Raw genomic sequence first — 15891 nt, 5'->3', positions numbered from 1 at the left:
ATTTTGAATTATACTTGCTGGTAATGGTTGCATACTTTTATAAAGCAAACAGCTGCATTCTGGTTTGCATTGAAACTTGTAAGTTTGTTGGTTGGGGTGAAATTCAGAAAGCCTGTGGTTCTCCCGGTAGCTGGTCTGCAACACACTTCCTCAACAGAGGACCCAAAGTGTTAGTATTGTCTGTCTTATTCCTAGATGGTCCTGGCTCTGTTCTATGAACTTATCTACATCCTTAGAGAAAATTTCCATTACTTTAAGTGTTCTTAACTGTGCCTTTTGGAGGCCCCTCCCCCCGTGTTCACATGATCAGTACCAGGTTGTGTATGCTTTCTCTGTTTGTCAAAGATTTAATCTTTATCTTTTTTTTTTCTTGAATTGATTTTATAATTTACTTTTTTTTTAAGGCTTACAATAACAGCACTAGGAGATAAGCTCAATGATTACTGGAATGAAATGAAAGTGAAGAAAAATGCAGAATATCCTCTGACTTCGCTGGTTGAAGATATACAGTAAGTACATTTAAAAAATAATAAGTGACTGTAATATCAAGATGTGATATTGGAGGGCATGGTGATTTTACAGTGTTCATAAACTTTTTTTTTTTTTTAAACATCTTTATTGAAGTATAATTGCTTTACAATGGTGTGTTAGCTTCTGCTTTATAACAAAGTGAATCAGTTATACATATACATATGTTCCCATATCTCTTCCCTCTTGCATCTCCCTCCCTCCCACCCTCCCTATCCCACCCCTCTAGGTGGTCACAAAGCACCGAGCTGATCTCCCTGTGCTATGCGGCTGCTTCCCACTAGCTATCTATTTTACATTTGGTAGTGTATATATGTCCATGACACTCTCTCACCCTGTCACATCTCACCCCTCCCCCTCCCCATATCCTCAAGTCCATTCTCTAGTAGGTCTGTGTCTTTATTCCCATCTTGCCCATAAACTTCTGAATCTAATCCATAGTAAGAAATAAATCCCATAACTCGAAAGCCTTTTATAAACTAAAAGAATATATACATTTAAGTTATTCAGAGCTGTGCTATAATAGAGGGTAAAATGTAATACAGTTATAAAAATTGCTTAAATTACAATAATACAACTTGCCTATTTTCTGTACTTTGAATGGTTTATTGTGCTAATAAGTATATTAGATTTGACACTGCAGATGCTAACTTTACATAAATTTCAGGGCAAGGCATTTGTAGTATTTTCTAAGTTTTTTAGTTTTTATTATAGAAAAAATGTAATAGTATGCTATTAAACAAGACTAAGTCACTTTATTTAAATTGGTCTGTCACTTTTAACCTTCAGTGGTAGCCAAAATTGTTGTTTTTAAAATATTAACTCACTGTCAAATGTTCCAGAATTTTCAGGGACAGAGTTAAATAATAGGGGCATTTTGTGGTAGAAATGATGTGGAAAGTCTAGTGAAGTACTTAGATCCATATTTCCATGCTAATATTTAGTTGCTATTTTGTTACAGGAAACGTCCTGATCAGACATGGGTTCAATGTGATTCCTGTCTAAAGTGGCGAAAATTACCAGATGGGATAGATCAACTTCCAGAAAAATGGTATTGCTCCAATAACCCTGACCCACAGTTCAGGTACCATATAGTTGGTAGTAGCCTTTTTGGAAAGGCAGAAAGTACTGTTCAAGGTGTATGAATAGGCGCTGGTGACGTGTTATTCCTATGTGATTTTTCTGACTAGAAATTGTGATGTTCCAGAAGAACCTGAAGATGAAGATTTGGTGCATCCCACTTATGAAAAAACCTACAAAAAGAAGTGAGTGTTATATTAATATATGATGGGAAAATAATACCCAGATCATCAACAGTGGTGTGTCTGCAGCATTAGTTGATATTTCTCCAAGATAAAGCAGTATAGCCAAAAAAGATTGACTCCAAAAAAAAAGATATGATGTGGAGCGCATAACATCAAGTGCTTTTAAAGTTTATACTGTGGATGCCTGCTGTTCATCGCTGTCCTATCTGCAAGATACTTTGAATATGCAGTATAGTTTTGTGCTTTTGGACTACACACCGATGAATCAAAAGTGAATGCTGCCCTTTATGCGCTCATAGTGTAACGGGGAAAGTGAGATGTGTGTATTACCAATTTGAAGGTGACGACTCCCGTAAAAGGCATGATCCAATCCTGTGAGGAAGCCCATAAGGAGAAATTACTTCTGGTTGGGGATGGGGAAATGGATCAGGAAAATTCATGAAGGACATTTTTGTAATAGGCCTTGAAGGAAAGGTAGGATTTGTTGGGTAGGAAGCAGTGGTTTGTTCAGCTTAACTACAGTAAATACGTGAATGGGCATAATGGGAAATAGAGGTGGGAGAGAGAAGCTGGGGAACGATAGTGAACCATGGTGAACGTTAGGCTTATGTACTGCACACGGAAGGCTGAGTTGATGAAGATCTTCTGGGTGGTTTTGATTTATAGTGCACTGTTCTTAAAGATAAATCCAGTAGCAGGAGTGGAAGACATTAGGGTGTTGCTGAGATAAGAGGTGGAAAGTACTTCCCTGCCTGAGGGCTTACCACTGATTATAACGAAATGGAAGCAAAGTTCAGTGTACCTATCTTATTGACTTAGTAGTGAAATGGCAAGTATGTCATTCGAAAACAGAATTGAAAAATCATAATGAAGTAAATTTAAATACAATTTTCTTTTTCTTTTCTCTCTCCTCTTTTTTTTTTTTTTAAGAGACAAGGAAAAATTCAGGATCAGACAACCAGAAGCAATCCCTCGGGTAATTAGGCCTTCCATTTTATAGCTGTGTCTTGTATTGTGTTGTGATTAATTTAATACTCAATTTTAAGCTTAGGAGTTACATAACAAATTGAAACCATCTCGTTCATTCAGTTCACATTTCTCTTCTCTTGTACCCCTTCTTACCCTCTTTCCCAATACTGACTTCTAACCCACAACTTCACTCAAACTTCTCAATTTTATTATTCAGTTGGGCATCTTCTGAGGAAAGGCAGATATTCTTTTAAGAATCTTATTAGGTAGACAGTCAAGGAAAAGTTCATAGGAAGACCCAGGGAGCTACATGCTAGTACTAACCTGGACCAAAGCTATAGTGTTGACCCTTCAACCATAGTGTACGGTTGATTTACAATATTATATTAGTTTCAGGTGTACAACATAGTGATTCAGAATTTTTACAGATAATACTCCAATAAAAGTTATTACAAAATAATGGCTATAATTTCCTGTGCTGTACAGTACGTCCTTGTTGCATTTATTTATTTATTTATGTATGTATGTATGTATGTATGTATGTATGGCTGTGTTGGGCCTTCGTTGCTGTGCGCGGGCTTTCTCTGGTTGCAGTGAGCGGGGGCTACTCTTCGTTGCGGTGTGCGGCCTTCTCATTGCAGTGGCTTCTCTTGTTGCAGAGCATGGCCTCTAGGTGCGTGGGCTTCAGTAGTTGCAGCACGTGTGCTCAGTAGTTGTGGCACGTGGGCTCTAGAGCTCAGGCTCAGTAGTTGTGGCACACAGGCTTAGTTGCTTCGCGGCATGTGGGATCTTCCCTGGCCAGGGCTTGAACCCGTGTCTCCTGCATTGGCAGGCGGATTCTTAACCACTGTGCTACCAGGGAAGCCCATATCTATTTTATACATAGTAGTTTTTATCTCTTAATCCATACCCCTATCTTTTTTTTAATATATATATTTTATTTTATTTATTTGGTTGGGCCAGGTCTTAGTTGCAGCAGGCGTGCTCCTTAGTTGTGCCTTGCCGGCTCCTTAGTTGTGGCATGCGAACTCTTAGTTGCAGCATGCATTTGGGATCTGGTTCCCTGACCAGGGATCGAACCCAGGTGCCCTGCATCAGGAGCGTGGAGTCTTAACCACTGTGCCACCAGGGAAGTCCTTCCATACCCCCTATCTTTCTTAATGCTTAATGGTGTTGAGCTTTTTCTGAGTGTATAAATAGGCAGTTGTACTGGTTGTATCAGAAGTTGTGGTCTGCTGCAGTTGTGTATGTGTGGTTATCATTGCATTGAAATGTTTTCTTGTATAAAGGCTGAGGGTTTGAGGGTGAGAACAGAACTGGGAGAAAAAGAATAGTGGGCTTACTTTGGTTTTTAAAGGCAGTGTCTTTGTGACTTTATCCTCAATTTCTTTCTCTTCGAAAAATAAGTTTTTATTATATCTCTATACGTTCTATATAGTCCGAGGTCAGCAAATCTTTCAGTAAAAGGCCAGATAGTAAATGTTTTAGGCTTTGTGGACCATATACAGTCTCTGTGTCATGTTCTTTCTTTGTTTTGTTGTTTTGTTCATGCCTTTAAAAATGTAAAACCATTCCTAGCTCACTTGCAGGCTGGATTTGGCTCTTTGGCCTGTTGTTTGTCACTCCCTGGTCTGGTATAGCACAAGGAGTTCATGTGGTTAGGATAGTTCTCAGTGCCTTCTGGGATGGGGGAAAGGGGAAAGAATATCTTGTGTTTGGAACATGACACACTTTAAAAATTTCTTTAAGATCAGTTTTTTTGCCTTCAACAGATTCCTGCTGAACTCTTGTTTCCAACAACTCCTGTGTCAAGTCAAAGCTTTCCTCCCATTAAGGAAAATGTTCCAAGAGGACATCTTTCAGAAGCGGCAAATACTTACGCAACGAGACTTATAAATAATCATCGAGGTTCACCCCAGTCTGAACCTGAGAATAACAGGTCAGTGGCTAAAATGTGTTTTTCCATTTGGGGAATGAATATTAAACAGCCTTTATTTGACACTTCAATGCAGTAATACGCTTCTAAGAAAGTGTAGTTTACATGCATGTGAAAAGCCTTAAGGACAAGTTACTTTGCTTTCATTGTCTGAACTTACCCCCACGCCACTTACGTTACCTGTTTAAATCAATTAAAAGAATATTAATTGTTTTTATTGTGGAGATTGATCAAATTGTCACCTCTTTGAAATTCTGTATAGTATGAAAATTCCTGCTTTTAAGATTATCAGTATCTGAGTAAAGAAAAACCTGAAGCAGTTAACAGTACAACGCTGTAATGTCAAATGTGACCCATAAGTTCTTAGCATAGCCCGTGACATGCTGTGTACTTCGGATGAGTGGATGGACAAGGAAGAGAAAGAAAGGTGTGAGTGATACATGAATTGAACAGTTAGCTCTTTTGACTGGAATGGTCAGGGAAGGCTTTATGATGAGGTGGTACTTAGGTTGGTTCCTGAAATTCTGAAAGCGGTACTCTGCACGGGTGGCCCATTCAACGGGGATAGAATGAACACAGGTGAAAAGGAGTGTGATGCCAGTGAACCTGTACATTAGACTGACTCCATCTGATATTTGTTATTGAAAGAGAAACATTGAAACAAGATTCCCTGAAATAGTGAGGCCAGATGTTCCCAGAGGTTTTGTAGCCTTCATTAAATTCTTAAAAGGATTTTTGAAAATTCAGAAAAGATTAGAAATTGTCTTCACACATATATACATCAGGCAGGGCATGTTTTGAAATAGTTTGCTGTTTATAGCCTACATTTTGAGGTCTTATTTTGTGGCTGGATTGCTACTTAACTGAGAACATGTGTGAATTTTTTTTTAACTAGTCTCCATAATGTTGGCTTTTCTTCATAAAGATGGTTCCAGACAAAGTAAGAAAAAGTAAAATTTGTAATGTTACAGACGCGATAATGGAATTTAATTTCGGACGTGACTGCCATCAAAATGGAAGAAGAGAGTAAAATTTTTCATTAAATTTTTTAAAAATATTTATTTATTTATTTTATTTTTGGCTGTGTCGGGTCTTAGTTGCAGCACGTGGGCTCTTTGCTGCTGTGCGTGGGCTTCTCTCTAGTTGTGGCATGTGGGTTTTCTCTCTTTGTTGTGGTGTGGGCTCCAGAGCACGTGGGCTCTATAGTTTGCAGCACGCAGGCTCTCTAGTTGAGGCACGGGGGCTCAGTAGTTGTGGTGTGTGGGTTTAGTTGCCCCGCGGCATGTGGGATCTTAGTTCCCCGACCAGGGATCGAACCTGCATCCCCTGTATTGGAAGGAGGATTCTTTACCACTGGACCACCAGGGAAGTCCCCTTCATTAATTTTTAAAGCCTGTATTTATTCTTAAATTCATAGAGCCAAAGTCTGTGGAAAGGTGTACCTAAACTAAGTCTTGAGAGAGACAAATAGGAATTGGCCTGGTAAGAAAAATAATAGGACAACTTCCAATTAAATGCTTAACTCCACTGATCCCTAGACAGTCTCAGAACTTGGAAGCATTGGGAACTTCTGAAGGTGGAAAATAGGGGTGAGAACAGGAAGCTTGTATGAAAGTTTAAGGAAGAGTAGTTCCCTAGACCTCTTCCCAGCCTGCGAAGTCCAGCAGTGCTGCTTCTCTTCCTCTGTCAGAAGGGAGGGAGTTTACTTTCTGGAGTAGTTTCTACTGCTGAAGATGGGGGTGAGCCACTGTTTTGGAAACAGAAGAAGTAAGGGAAAGTTTGAATACTGAATGGCAAGAAATCCCCCTCCCTTCCTTCCCTCACTGGGCTCCCAAGAGAAAAGCTCTAGAAGATGATGACAGCCTGAGCATCCTTCACATGCCCAGACCTCACTGCTTCTAGTCTGAAATAGAAGTATAGCCAAGGATCCCCAGATGTACAAAACTGAAACAAAGGGAGTAGAAGAAACCATGTGAAATTTATTGAGAGGTGGGTAGATGTTTAACAGATAAATCTCCTAGAACGAAAAGATAAATGGTTGGAAGATAGAAAAAAGAAGAGGTGACGTACTGGAGGGGCCCACATCTGAATAAGGACATTTCAGAGTGGGAAATCAGAGAACAAAGGGGGGGAAATAATATAAGAAAGACTTAATTGCCACTAAATACACAGCATAGTGGCTGGAAAAGGTAAGAAATATCTCAGAGAGGAAAAACACAGGCTATATTCGAAAGATCAGGAATCAGAATGGCAGGAACAATGAATGGTAGGTAACAGTGGATTGATGCTTTTAAAGTTTTGAGAAAGTAATTCCCAACCTGGAAGTCTATATTTTTCAAGCCAGCAGTGAACTTGAGAGGTGTGAATAAAGATATTTTCACCATGCAAAATTTCACATTTCTTTATGTCATATGTACCCTTTCTCAAGATTTTATTAGAGATTATGCCCTCTCCATATGAGAGAGTAAGCCTGAGAGCGGGGAAAATCCTTCTTGAGAGATGAGGTCTTAACACATAAGGCCCAAATAGCAAATCAGTACAAATATCCCTCTAAGTGAGGCAAAAAGTAATCAATTGGTGATAAATTCACAGAAAACTAAGCAAATGAAGAAAATGAGGCAATTTTTAATGCAGGGGAAATTGTTTTCCATGAAAGGGTAGGGCATGCTGGTTTACTTTGTGGTTCACCTTTGATCACTGAATGTTGATAAAAATTATGATGGGCAAACGGGAATGGCAGTGTCATTCACTGAGCTCTGGAATTCAGAGAGCTGCCCTGGGGTGCGTGGTGGCATTCTGTTCAGACATGTTACATTGAAATGCCAGAAGACATCAAATGAAGAGATATTTGGCAGTATAAGGATGTGGTACTTTTAAAAAGAAGTCTCAATAGTTGTTTCCTTATCTGTAAAAGGAGAAAATAATCTTTACTTCATTAAATCATTGGGCAGTACTGTGTAATATATCATTTTTTAAAAAAATGAACATGGGCATTTCTTAGAATTTCAAGATAGTTAGATTACTTCAAGGTCGTCTATTTTTTCCATATCTACATTTTATAATCTTATATTTCATATATAAAATTTTTTCCAGCCTGAAACGGAGACTCTCTACTCGTTCCTCAATTTTGAATGCAAAGAATCGCAGATTGAGTAATCCAGCATTTGAAAATTCTTATAAAGATGATGATGATGATGAAGATGTCATCATCTTAGAAGAAAACAGTACTCCCAAGCCTGCGGTAGACGATGATATTGAAGTGAAATTGCAACAGAGTCACATGGAGCAAAGCGGTGTTCAGGTGGAGCCTATGGGTGATAATGAACCGTGTGGCCAGACTAGTTCAACAGGCACCTCATCATCCAGGTGCAATCAGGGAACCACTGCAGCCACCCAGACTGAAGTACCAAGTTTAGTCGTTAAAAAGGAAGAAACTATTGAAGATGAGATAGATGTGAGAAATGACACAGCCATACTGCCATCCTGTGTGGAAACTGAAGGAAAGACACATGAAACCCAGGAAATCTTTGATAAATCTGCTGGTGATGCTGGTTGCCAATTAAATGAAGTAAGAAATGAGCTGCTTCTTGTCACCCAAGAAAAAGAAAATTATAAAAGACAGTGCCACATGTTTACTGACCAAATCAAAGTGTTACAGCAGAGGATACTGGAAATGAATGACAAATACGTGAAGAAGGAAACTTGCCATCAGTCTACTGAAACTGATGCTGTATTTTTACTTGAAAGTATTAATGGCAAATCTGAAAGTCCAGACCATATGGTATCTCAGTATCGGCAAGCTTTGGAAGAAATAGAAAGGCTGAAAAAACAGTGTAGTGCTTTGCAACATGTAAAGGCTGAATGCAGTCAGTGTTCCAATAGCGAGAGTAAAAGTGAAATGGACGAGATGGTTGTGCAGCTTGATGATGTATTTAGACAGCTGGACAAATGCAGTGTTGAGAGGGACCAGTATAAAAGTGAGGTGAGTTATGTCATTCAGCATAGTGAGAGCCGTGGGAGTCCAGGGGCATCTAAAGCTTAACTGCCAGTTGCTAGATGGGCATAAATCACTTAATCATATTTCCATTTACCGACTCCACTGGTTCTCAACTGGGAGTGGTCCTTCTGGGGGCATATGGAAATGTGTAGGGCAGTTTCGGTTCTTAAATGTCTTGAAGGGATGGGCATTGTTGGAATTGAATGGGTGGGAACCAGGTCTGGTAGATGTCCTGCAGTGCGCAGGACACTGCTGTGCAGGGAGGGGTCGTCCTGCTCATTCCCACTGAGACGCTCAGTTACTAACATGCCGGGAGTTCTACGTCCGTTATTAATAAGCCTGAAGATAACCACACAGGGTAGATGACAGTACCTCATTTTATAGAGGTACCCTGTATTAGTTATGATTAGGTTCCTTTGAAGGTGAAATAAAACCCCACATAACAGTAGCAGCTGCACAGTCATCAGAGACACAGGCTCCTTCTACATCGTTGCTTTGCTTCTCAACCTGCGCTTGTGGTCTGAGATGGCTCTTCAGGTCCAGCCAACATATATCTACATTCCAGGCAACAGGAAAGAGAAGGGGTGCAGTTTCTGAAAGCTGCTTATATGCCATCTGTCAGAACTTAGTCACCTGGCCAGTGGATGCCTTGGAAATGTAGTCTTTATTTGGGGTTCTTTTACTGAGGAAGGAGGAGCCCCCAGTTCAAATTTGGGTAGCTCCTTTGAAAAATATTTTACGTATTATATTTACAAGGTGTTTGAAAGGAGAGTTTCTCTGCTAAAAGGAATTTGGAAACGACAGTATGGTACCGAATTGCCCCTTCTTCCTGGAAATACTGCCGACATAACTGCTCATTCAGACATTCCGCTTGATGTGTTGGCTCAGGAGCTAGATGACAAAATACATAAAAAACTAAGTTTTCTGTTGTAACTTACTGCTGGTGAGTGTGCAAGGAATGAAAGTCACTATGACGTCAACATAATTTGGGCATTTTTATCTTGGTTTTTCAGTTTTTAGGTCCCATTTGTTTTTAGTCACGCTTTAATTGACATTTTGTATTCTTCTAATATAAAAAGATACAGAGCTGAAACTAAACAAATGAAGCTTTATTTATATAAAGCTATTGTTTTTTGTGTGTGTTTTGTTGGTTTTCTTTTTGGAGGAGGGAGGTGTCCTAATTTTTTGATGGTAATTTTCATCAAGCAGGATTTTGTACGTTTCTTAAATTTGCACTTTGACATTAGTATTTTTAAATTGTACAGTTATAAAATTAATTAATTTTTTGTCAGGTTGAATTATTGGAAATGGAAAAATCACAAATCCGTTTGCAGTGTGAAGAACTGAAAACTGAAATCGAACAATTAAAATCTACAAGTCGACAAATTGGAGATGTGTCAACGTCAAGTAACATCGAGGAGTCTGTAAATTATACTGATGGGGAAAGGTAACATGAAATGAGGCATTTGGCTAGGGCTGCAGTTCTGGTTAGCATGATACTTACTTGCTAGTGCACATCAAACAGATTGTTCTAGCAAAAGAAGTTATTGGCTGCTGTGATCCCAACATTATGATAGACAGAGATACAAAAGAAGTACATGTCATCATTCTTCCCTTCAAGGAACTAACAATTTTGTGAACTTAAATGAAATAGGAATTTCAAAGGAATTAAGCTCTAATTGGTCAGAGTGGTTTGGAATGTTTTTTGGGAAAAAGTGAAAATTGAGCCAGATATTGAAGGATGGGCTGAATTAGGCAGTGACTAGAAGACAAGGGTCTATTTCATGAAACTTACTTTTTCACCTTGATTTCTTTAATTTCTGTACTTGGCACCATTTCTTTATGGTTTGCTACCTCATTTTATTACATGCCTTCCCCAATTTTAACTTTTAGGAAATCACAAAATTACTAAAAATTGCCATTACAGGTGATTCCTATTTACAGGTGATTAATTAGGAAGAAGTTCTGTGAAAATAAGAAAACAGTAAATGAATGATTACCCTCTCTCAGTAAGATATTAAATGGGCTTGGGGTTCTGACAGTGTTGGTGGTCTGTTGATAACCATTCAAGAGAGAAAAAAAACACACAAAAATAGTCATTAAAAATTGTGCAACTCTTCCTGCTAATATGATAAAACTTGATACCTAAAATGTACTATTGTTGAGAAATAATTTACCATCCTTACTTGACATTAATTATATTATGACTTAGTTTTTTAGCTTAAGGTTTTAAAGGATTTCGTTAAATCTATTCATGGAAATAGAATGAATACATCAGTACATATAAGCATGGGGGGGGCAAGGGGTCAGAAAAAAAAAATCCCAACTGGTGTTTCTGAAAATGGGAACCACAAGCATCTGTGGTGCTTGTAAAAATGCAGATCTTGGACCACAGTGCAGTTTATTAAATTGGAAACTTTTAAACAATCTCCCAGATGATTCACTTGCACACTAAACTTTGAGTAACTGATGATCTTTTAGACCTGTGCTTTCCAAGACAGTATAGCCACATTTGGCCACTGACACTTGAAATCTAGCTAGTCTGAATTGAGATGTGCTTTAAGTATAAAATACATGCTGGATTTTGACGCCCTGGTATGAAGAAATAAATAAATAAAATGCCTCAATATTTTGGTTATATGATGAAGTGATATTTTATATGTAACTAAAATTTATTGTTTCATTTTACTTTTTAATGTGGCTGTTTGAATATTTAAAATTGCATATGGAGCTCACAGTATTTCTCTCAGTCCTGTTCTGTGTACTAAAATAGGGATCTGTGGTATGTCCTGTAGAGAGGAGGAATTAGCCAGGACAGTCAAAAGACTTAAAGGATAGGATAGGTCAAAGATGGTTGTAGGGTCATACTGGTCTTTTTCTATTTTTTGTGTAGAAATGGGCCTCTGATTGAAGATGAGTGGGAAAGCTTGGACAAAAAACAGCTGGTATGGGGATGATGTAAAATTTTATCAAAGGTCCAATGGAATCTTAACATAAGCTCACAAAAAACATTTAAAATCACATTTTTATGCGTTGTCAACCCAAGGATGAGCAGCTCGCTCCTTCAGAGATTTCCACCCTAGAAAGATCAGTATCTAAACTAAATGTAGACTTCTTATATTTTGGGAGGGGGCAGAACAAAAACAACTGTAACATTCTCTTGACCCAGGCGTCTCAATCTTCGACGCAAAGACTGCTTGCTGTGTAGTTGTAGACATTTGAAGTCTAGAATGTGGATATTCAGATAGATACAGTATAGAAAACGGAAGGAATGATAATGATCATTTAATCCAGGGTTTCTCAGTGTTTATAATAAATGCATAGTAAAACGGATAGTTAGTGAACTTTAGCATGTGATAGGTTCAGAGAAATCCTGCATTTTATTTTTTTAAAAGGCTTTTTTTTTTTTTTTTTTTAATATTTATTTATTTGGTTGCACCGGGCCTTTGTTGCAGCAGGTGGGCTCCTTAGTAGCTGCTCCAGGGCTCCTCAGTTGCAGCTCGCCGGCTCCTTAGTTGTGGCATGCAAACTCCCAGTTGCGGCATGCATGTGGGATCTAGTTCCCTGACCGGGGTTTGAACCCAGGCCCCCTGCATTGGGAGTGCAGAGTCCTATCCACTGCGCCACCAGGGAAGTCCCAGAAATCCTGCATTTTAAAAAGTCTTTTTACCATTATTTAACCCAAAGTTGTATAAGCTAATTTGACCACAGGACCGTTTCTTTTTCCTTTTATATCTCATAGAACACGTTTTAGGGAACAATTCAATTTACTTTGCTCAAAAGGAAGCTGAAATTCAAAGCGACACATTCTTATTCTTAGACCAGTGTTCTCACTAGTGTATCATTATTGTTTTCCAGGTGATAACAAGATTTTCAATTGTAAATAACATCTTGTAATTTATGTATTTTACCAGTTCATCTTTTCTCCAATCTTGAATTAAAATTGTATTGGTTGGAACCAAACAGAGCTGCTAGTGTTATGAAACACTCTACTTACCAACAGATAAATATTATACTTAGTTATTAAATTATGAATTATTAAGTTAAATGAATTGTTAAATCTAGTTCTCTTGAGGAAGTTTTGCTTTTCATTTAGTTTGTATATCATTCTACAGAGATTCCATTTTAATGTTTCCCTTAAATTTTAAGACCTACCTGAATATTAAACTGTATTGTTATAATGTTCGTCTAATAGGTGTAATGTTTGTATTTGCAGCCTCAAACTTCGATCTCTTCGAGTTAACGTAGGACAGCTCCTGGCCATGATTGTACCTGATCTCGATCTTCAGCAAGTGAATTATGATGTCGATGTAGTTGATGAGATCTTAGGACAAGTTGTCGAGCAAATGAGTGAAATCAGTAGTACTTAAAGTGTATTTTATGTGAGATAATAAAATATATTTGCTCCGTCTTTCTGGTTGTATAGCTTTCAAAATTTAAGCAACTTTGTTATAGATATGATATGGAACAGACTGAAGAACCATAATCTTTCCTGTATTCTATGCATTCAAGTGTGGACACAAATATTGTGGACACATTATCACACCTTTTGAAATGCCTGTGAATCATTGGTATTGAGCAGCTACATAGCTAACTCATGATTCTGCTTTGAAATGTACATATTTATAATTAAGTCACACATATTTTTTTATTACCCTAGAGGACTCAAGTGTTTTTCACCAAGAGGTTTTCAGGTTGCCCCTAACCTTTGTGCAGTCTTTTCTGGTTCCCCAAAGTGTATTTTTCTCTGACTTGAGGGCTGTGCCATAATAAAATGGAAATGTTACCTTTGATTTTCTTACAGAGAAGTTTAAAACAGGGTTTTTAAAAATGGAATAACACTCCTGATAAGTTGCAAGTAATTGAGCATTAATGTTTCTTTTCTATAAATTCTTATCTCCTGAAATATTTTATTCATGAACATTAAGCAGCAACTCCATCCATTTTGCCAGGATTTTTGTGTGTGTGCTGAGATTGCCGATCATGGTTATTAAACACACAGTGTTTTTACAGAAAACAACAATGACTTTTAGTCTACAAATAGTAAATGCCGCACCGCATTTACTTTGAAGCCCATTTTTGGCTGCTTAGTCCGCATGGAGTGGGCACAGTAATTGTTCAATATTTCTTTTTGTGAAATTTCCTGTACAGCCTTTTGTAGGATTACTACAGGTCAATATGAGTCGAGGAAGACAATCTTTCTCCAACAGTACTGCATACCTTTTATTATATTACATACCTAAGTGTTTATATCCTGGAGTTAAGCAACAAACAACCTAGGATTATAGTATTACATGCCATAAAAATTATGCTTTACTGGTCCCGTGTTTTGTGCAATTATAAAGAGGTGGCTTTCTATTAAGTATAACTGTATATATAATTAAGAATCATATTTTCCACAACTAAAATGTGCATTATTTTTTTCAAAGTTTTATCATTGCTATTTATTTTTACTTTTGTTTCTGAACATTGAATACATGTTCCTTTTGTATGCTTAATTACATGTCTGTCTTGTACAATATTAAATTTTTACTGTACATTAACTACTAGAAAAAGCAAATAAATGAAATTTTTATTTGCTTGATAAAGTAATTGAAAGTGTATTTTTGGTATGAAGCTGGTTTTCTGTCACAGTTGTATCTGCTCAAATTTTAAAATATCTTGTAATAAAATAAAAATATATATGATGGCTCACACTTCAGATACTACTTTTAAGGAATTCTGTATTCAAGTTATATTTTGAAAAGTAAGACTGTGTGTTAAGACCCTCAAGTTGAGCTCATTTTACTATATTTATTAGAAGTTATATTTAGAAGATATAACTTCTAAAAATTTAGAAGTTATATTTACTTCCATTAAGGCTCTAAGACTGGGCTCACCTTGAGAGTGTGTGCGTGCATTTTACACTCAAACTTTATTTGTGTAAGTCATTTAATCTAAAGAAACCTTGCCTAAATGATAGCAGCTGTGTATAGCATGTCTAAGTTTGTGAATATTTATGTAGCACTTATTTCTGGAATTTGCTATTTTTCCCTTCCTTTTGGTCAGCTATATTCTTGCAAAAATACATATTTTATATGGCTGTTAACTGGCTTAATGGCAAAGTTAATCATAGAACTAGAGAAACTTGCTTGCTAAATCGATTCTTTGGAAATACTTACCTAATATTCACTCTTTAAGAAAATGTTGCCAAGATATGACTTTGTGGCTAGCAAATTTAACAGAAGAACGTACATGGGCTTTCATGTCATCTATTGAGGTAGCGATACCTATCTTTTTTTGTTAAGTTAAATTTGTTCAAAGGCTAGTGTGGGGGAGGATAGTGTGGCTTAAACTAATTATTTAAAACTTAAAAACAATGTGAGGACGTAAACCAGAATAGTCCACAGTCCCTACAAACAGGACCTCAGCCAAGACCACAAAATCAGTAGAAGCTGATTTTCACATAGCGGGAGCGGCGTGGCATATGGATGTGGCCTTTATTTGGGCCTCAAATTCCTAATGTGGGCAGGAGGTGCTGGTGACTCTGCCCATGCTCTCATACACTTGATTCCTGCTATCATACAGCCCATTAGGTCGTTATTTGTCACGGAGGAATAATTAAAGTGATATGTACTGATGGTTCTTAACACTCACTGGCTGCATTTTAGAATCACTTGGGCGGTTCTTAGGAATCCCAGTGTGAGGATGCACCCCATACTAATTAAGAGTTTTGGGGGTTGGACCAAACTGTCAGGCTTCTTTAAGGCCTCCCAGTGCACCGTCAGAGCTGAGAGCTATTGATCTATACCCTCCAGTGATGAATATTTGTAAGTGTTGAACTCAAGTGGTTCCTGAAACAAACTCAGGATCTGCATGACCACTTTCTCACTAGGGTAAGCAAGGACAGGGAGAGGGAAGCAGAGTTGATGCCCAAGTTAGAAATGTAAATACAGCAGAATGGTATAAAGTGAAAAGTGTTTTCTTGTGTCCTTCCAGAAAATATTAGCTGCATACATACACACATTCATATATATATGCATTCAGTTTATATTAAATTTTATATCTTTATATTTGATTATATATTTGTATCAAATCTACACAGGTATCACACCATATAATTCGTAACATTTCCATATTACTCTTTTGAACAGCTTTAGTAGCATTTTATGACATGAATATGCTCCCAGCCCTCATTTATTTCTTGTCTTTTGATA

General features: G+C 37.6%; 1 protein-coding gene across 1 annotated transcript in view; it reads left to right on the top strand.

Annotated features, from left to right (window-relative positions):
- MORC3 (MORC family CW-type zinc finger 3) overlaps window positions 1–14193 on the top strand; it is a 39241-nt gene extending 25048 nt beyond the window's left edge. Inside the window, exons 10-17 of the mRNA XM_061193955.1 lie at window positions 405–509; window positions 1490–1612; window positions 1719–1793; window positions 2724–2769; window positions 4535–4701; window positions 7792–8680; window positions 9988–10142; window positions 12912–14193. Coding sequence (XP_061049938.1) covers window positions 405–509; window positions 1490–1612; window positions 1719–1793; window positions 2724–2769; window positions 4535–4701; window positions 7792–8680; window positions 9988–10142; window positions 12912–13065 — 1714 coding nt within the window. The 3' untranslated portion in view covers window positions 13066–14193. The remainder of the gene's footprint in view (window positions 1–404; window positions 510–1489; window positions 1613–1718; window positions 1794–2723; window positions 2770–4534; window positions 4702–7791; window positions 8681–9987; window positions 10143–12911) is intronic.
- The last annotated feature ends 1698 nt before the right edge of the window (window positions 14194–15891 follow it).

The sequence above is a fragment of the Eubalaena glacialis genome, chromosome 6, assembly GCF_028564815.1.
Source record: "Eubalaena glacialis isolate mEubGla1 chromosome 6, mEubGla1.1.hap2.+ XY, whole genome shotgun sequence".
In the NCBI taxonomy this organism is placed as follows: Eukaryota; Metazoa; Chordata; class Mammalia; order Artiodactyla; family Balaenidae; genus Eubalaena; species Eubalaena glacialis.
This window is presented reverse-complemented; position numbering and strand designations above follow the sequence as displayed.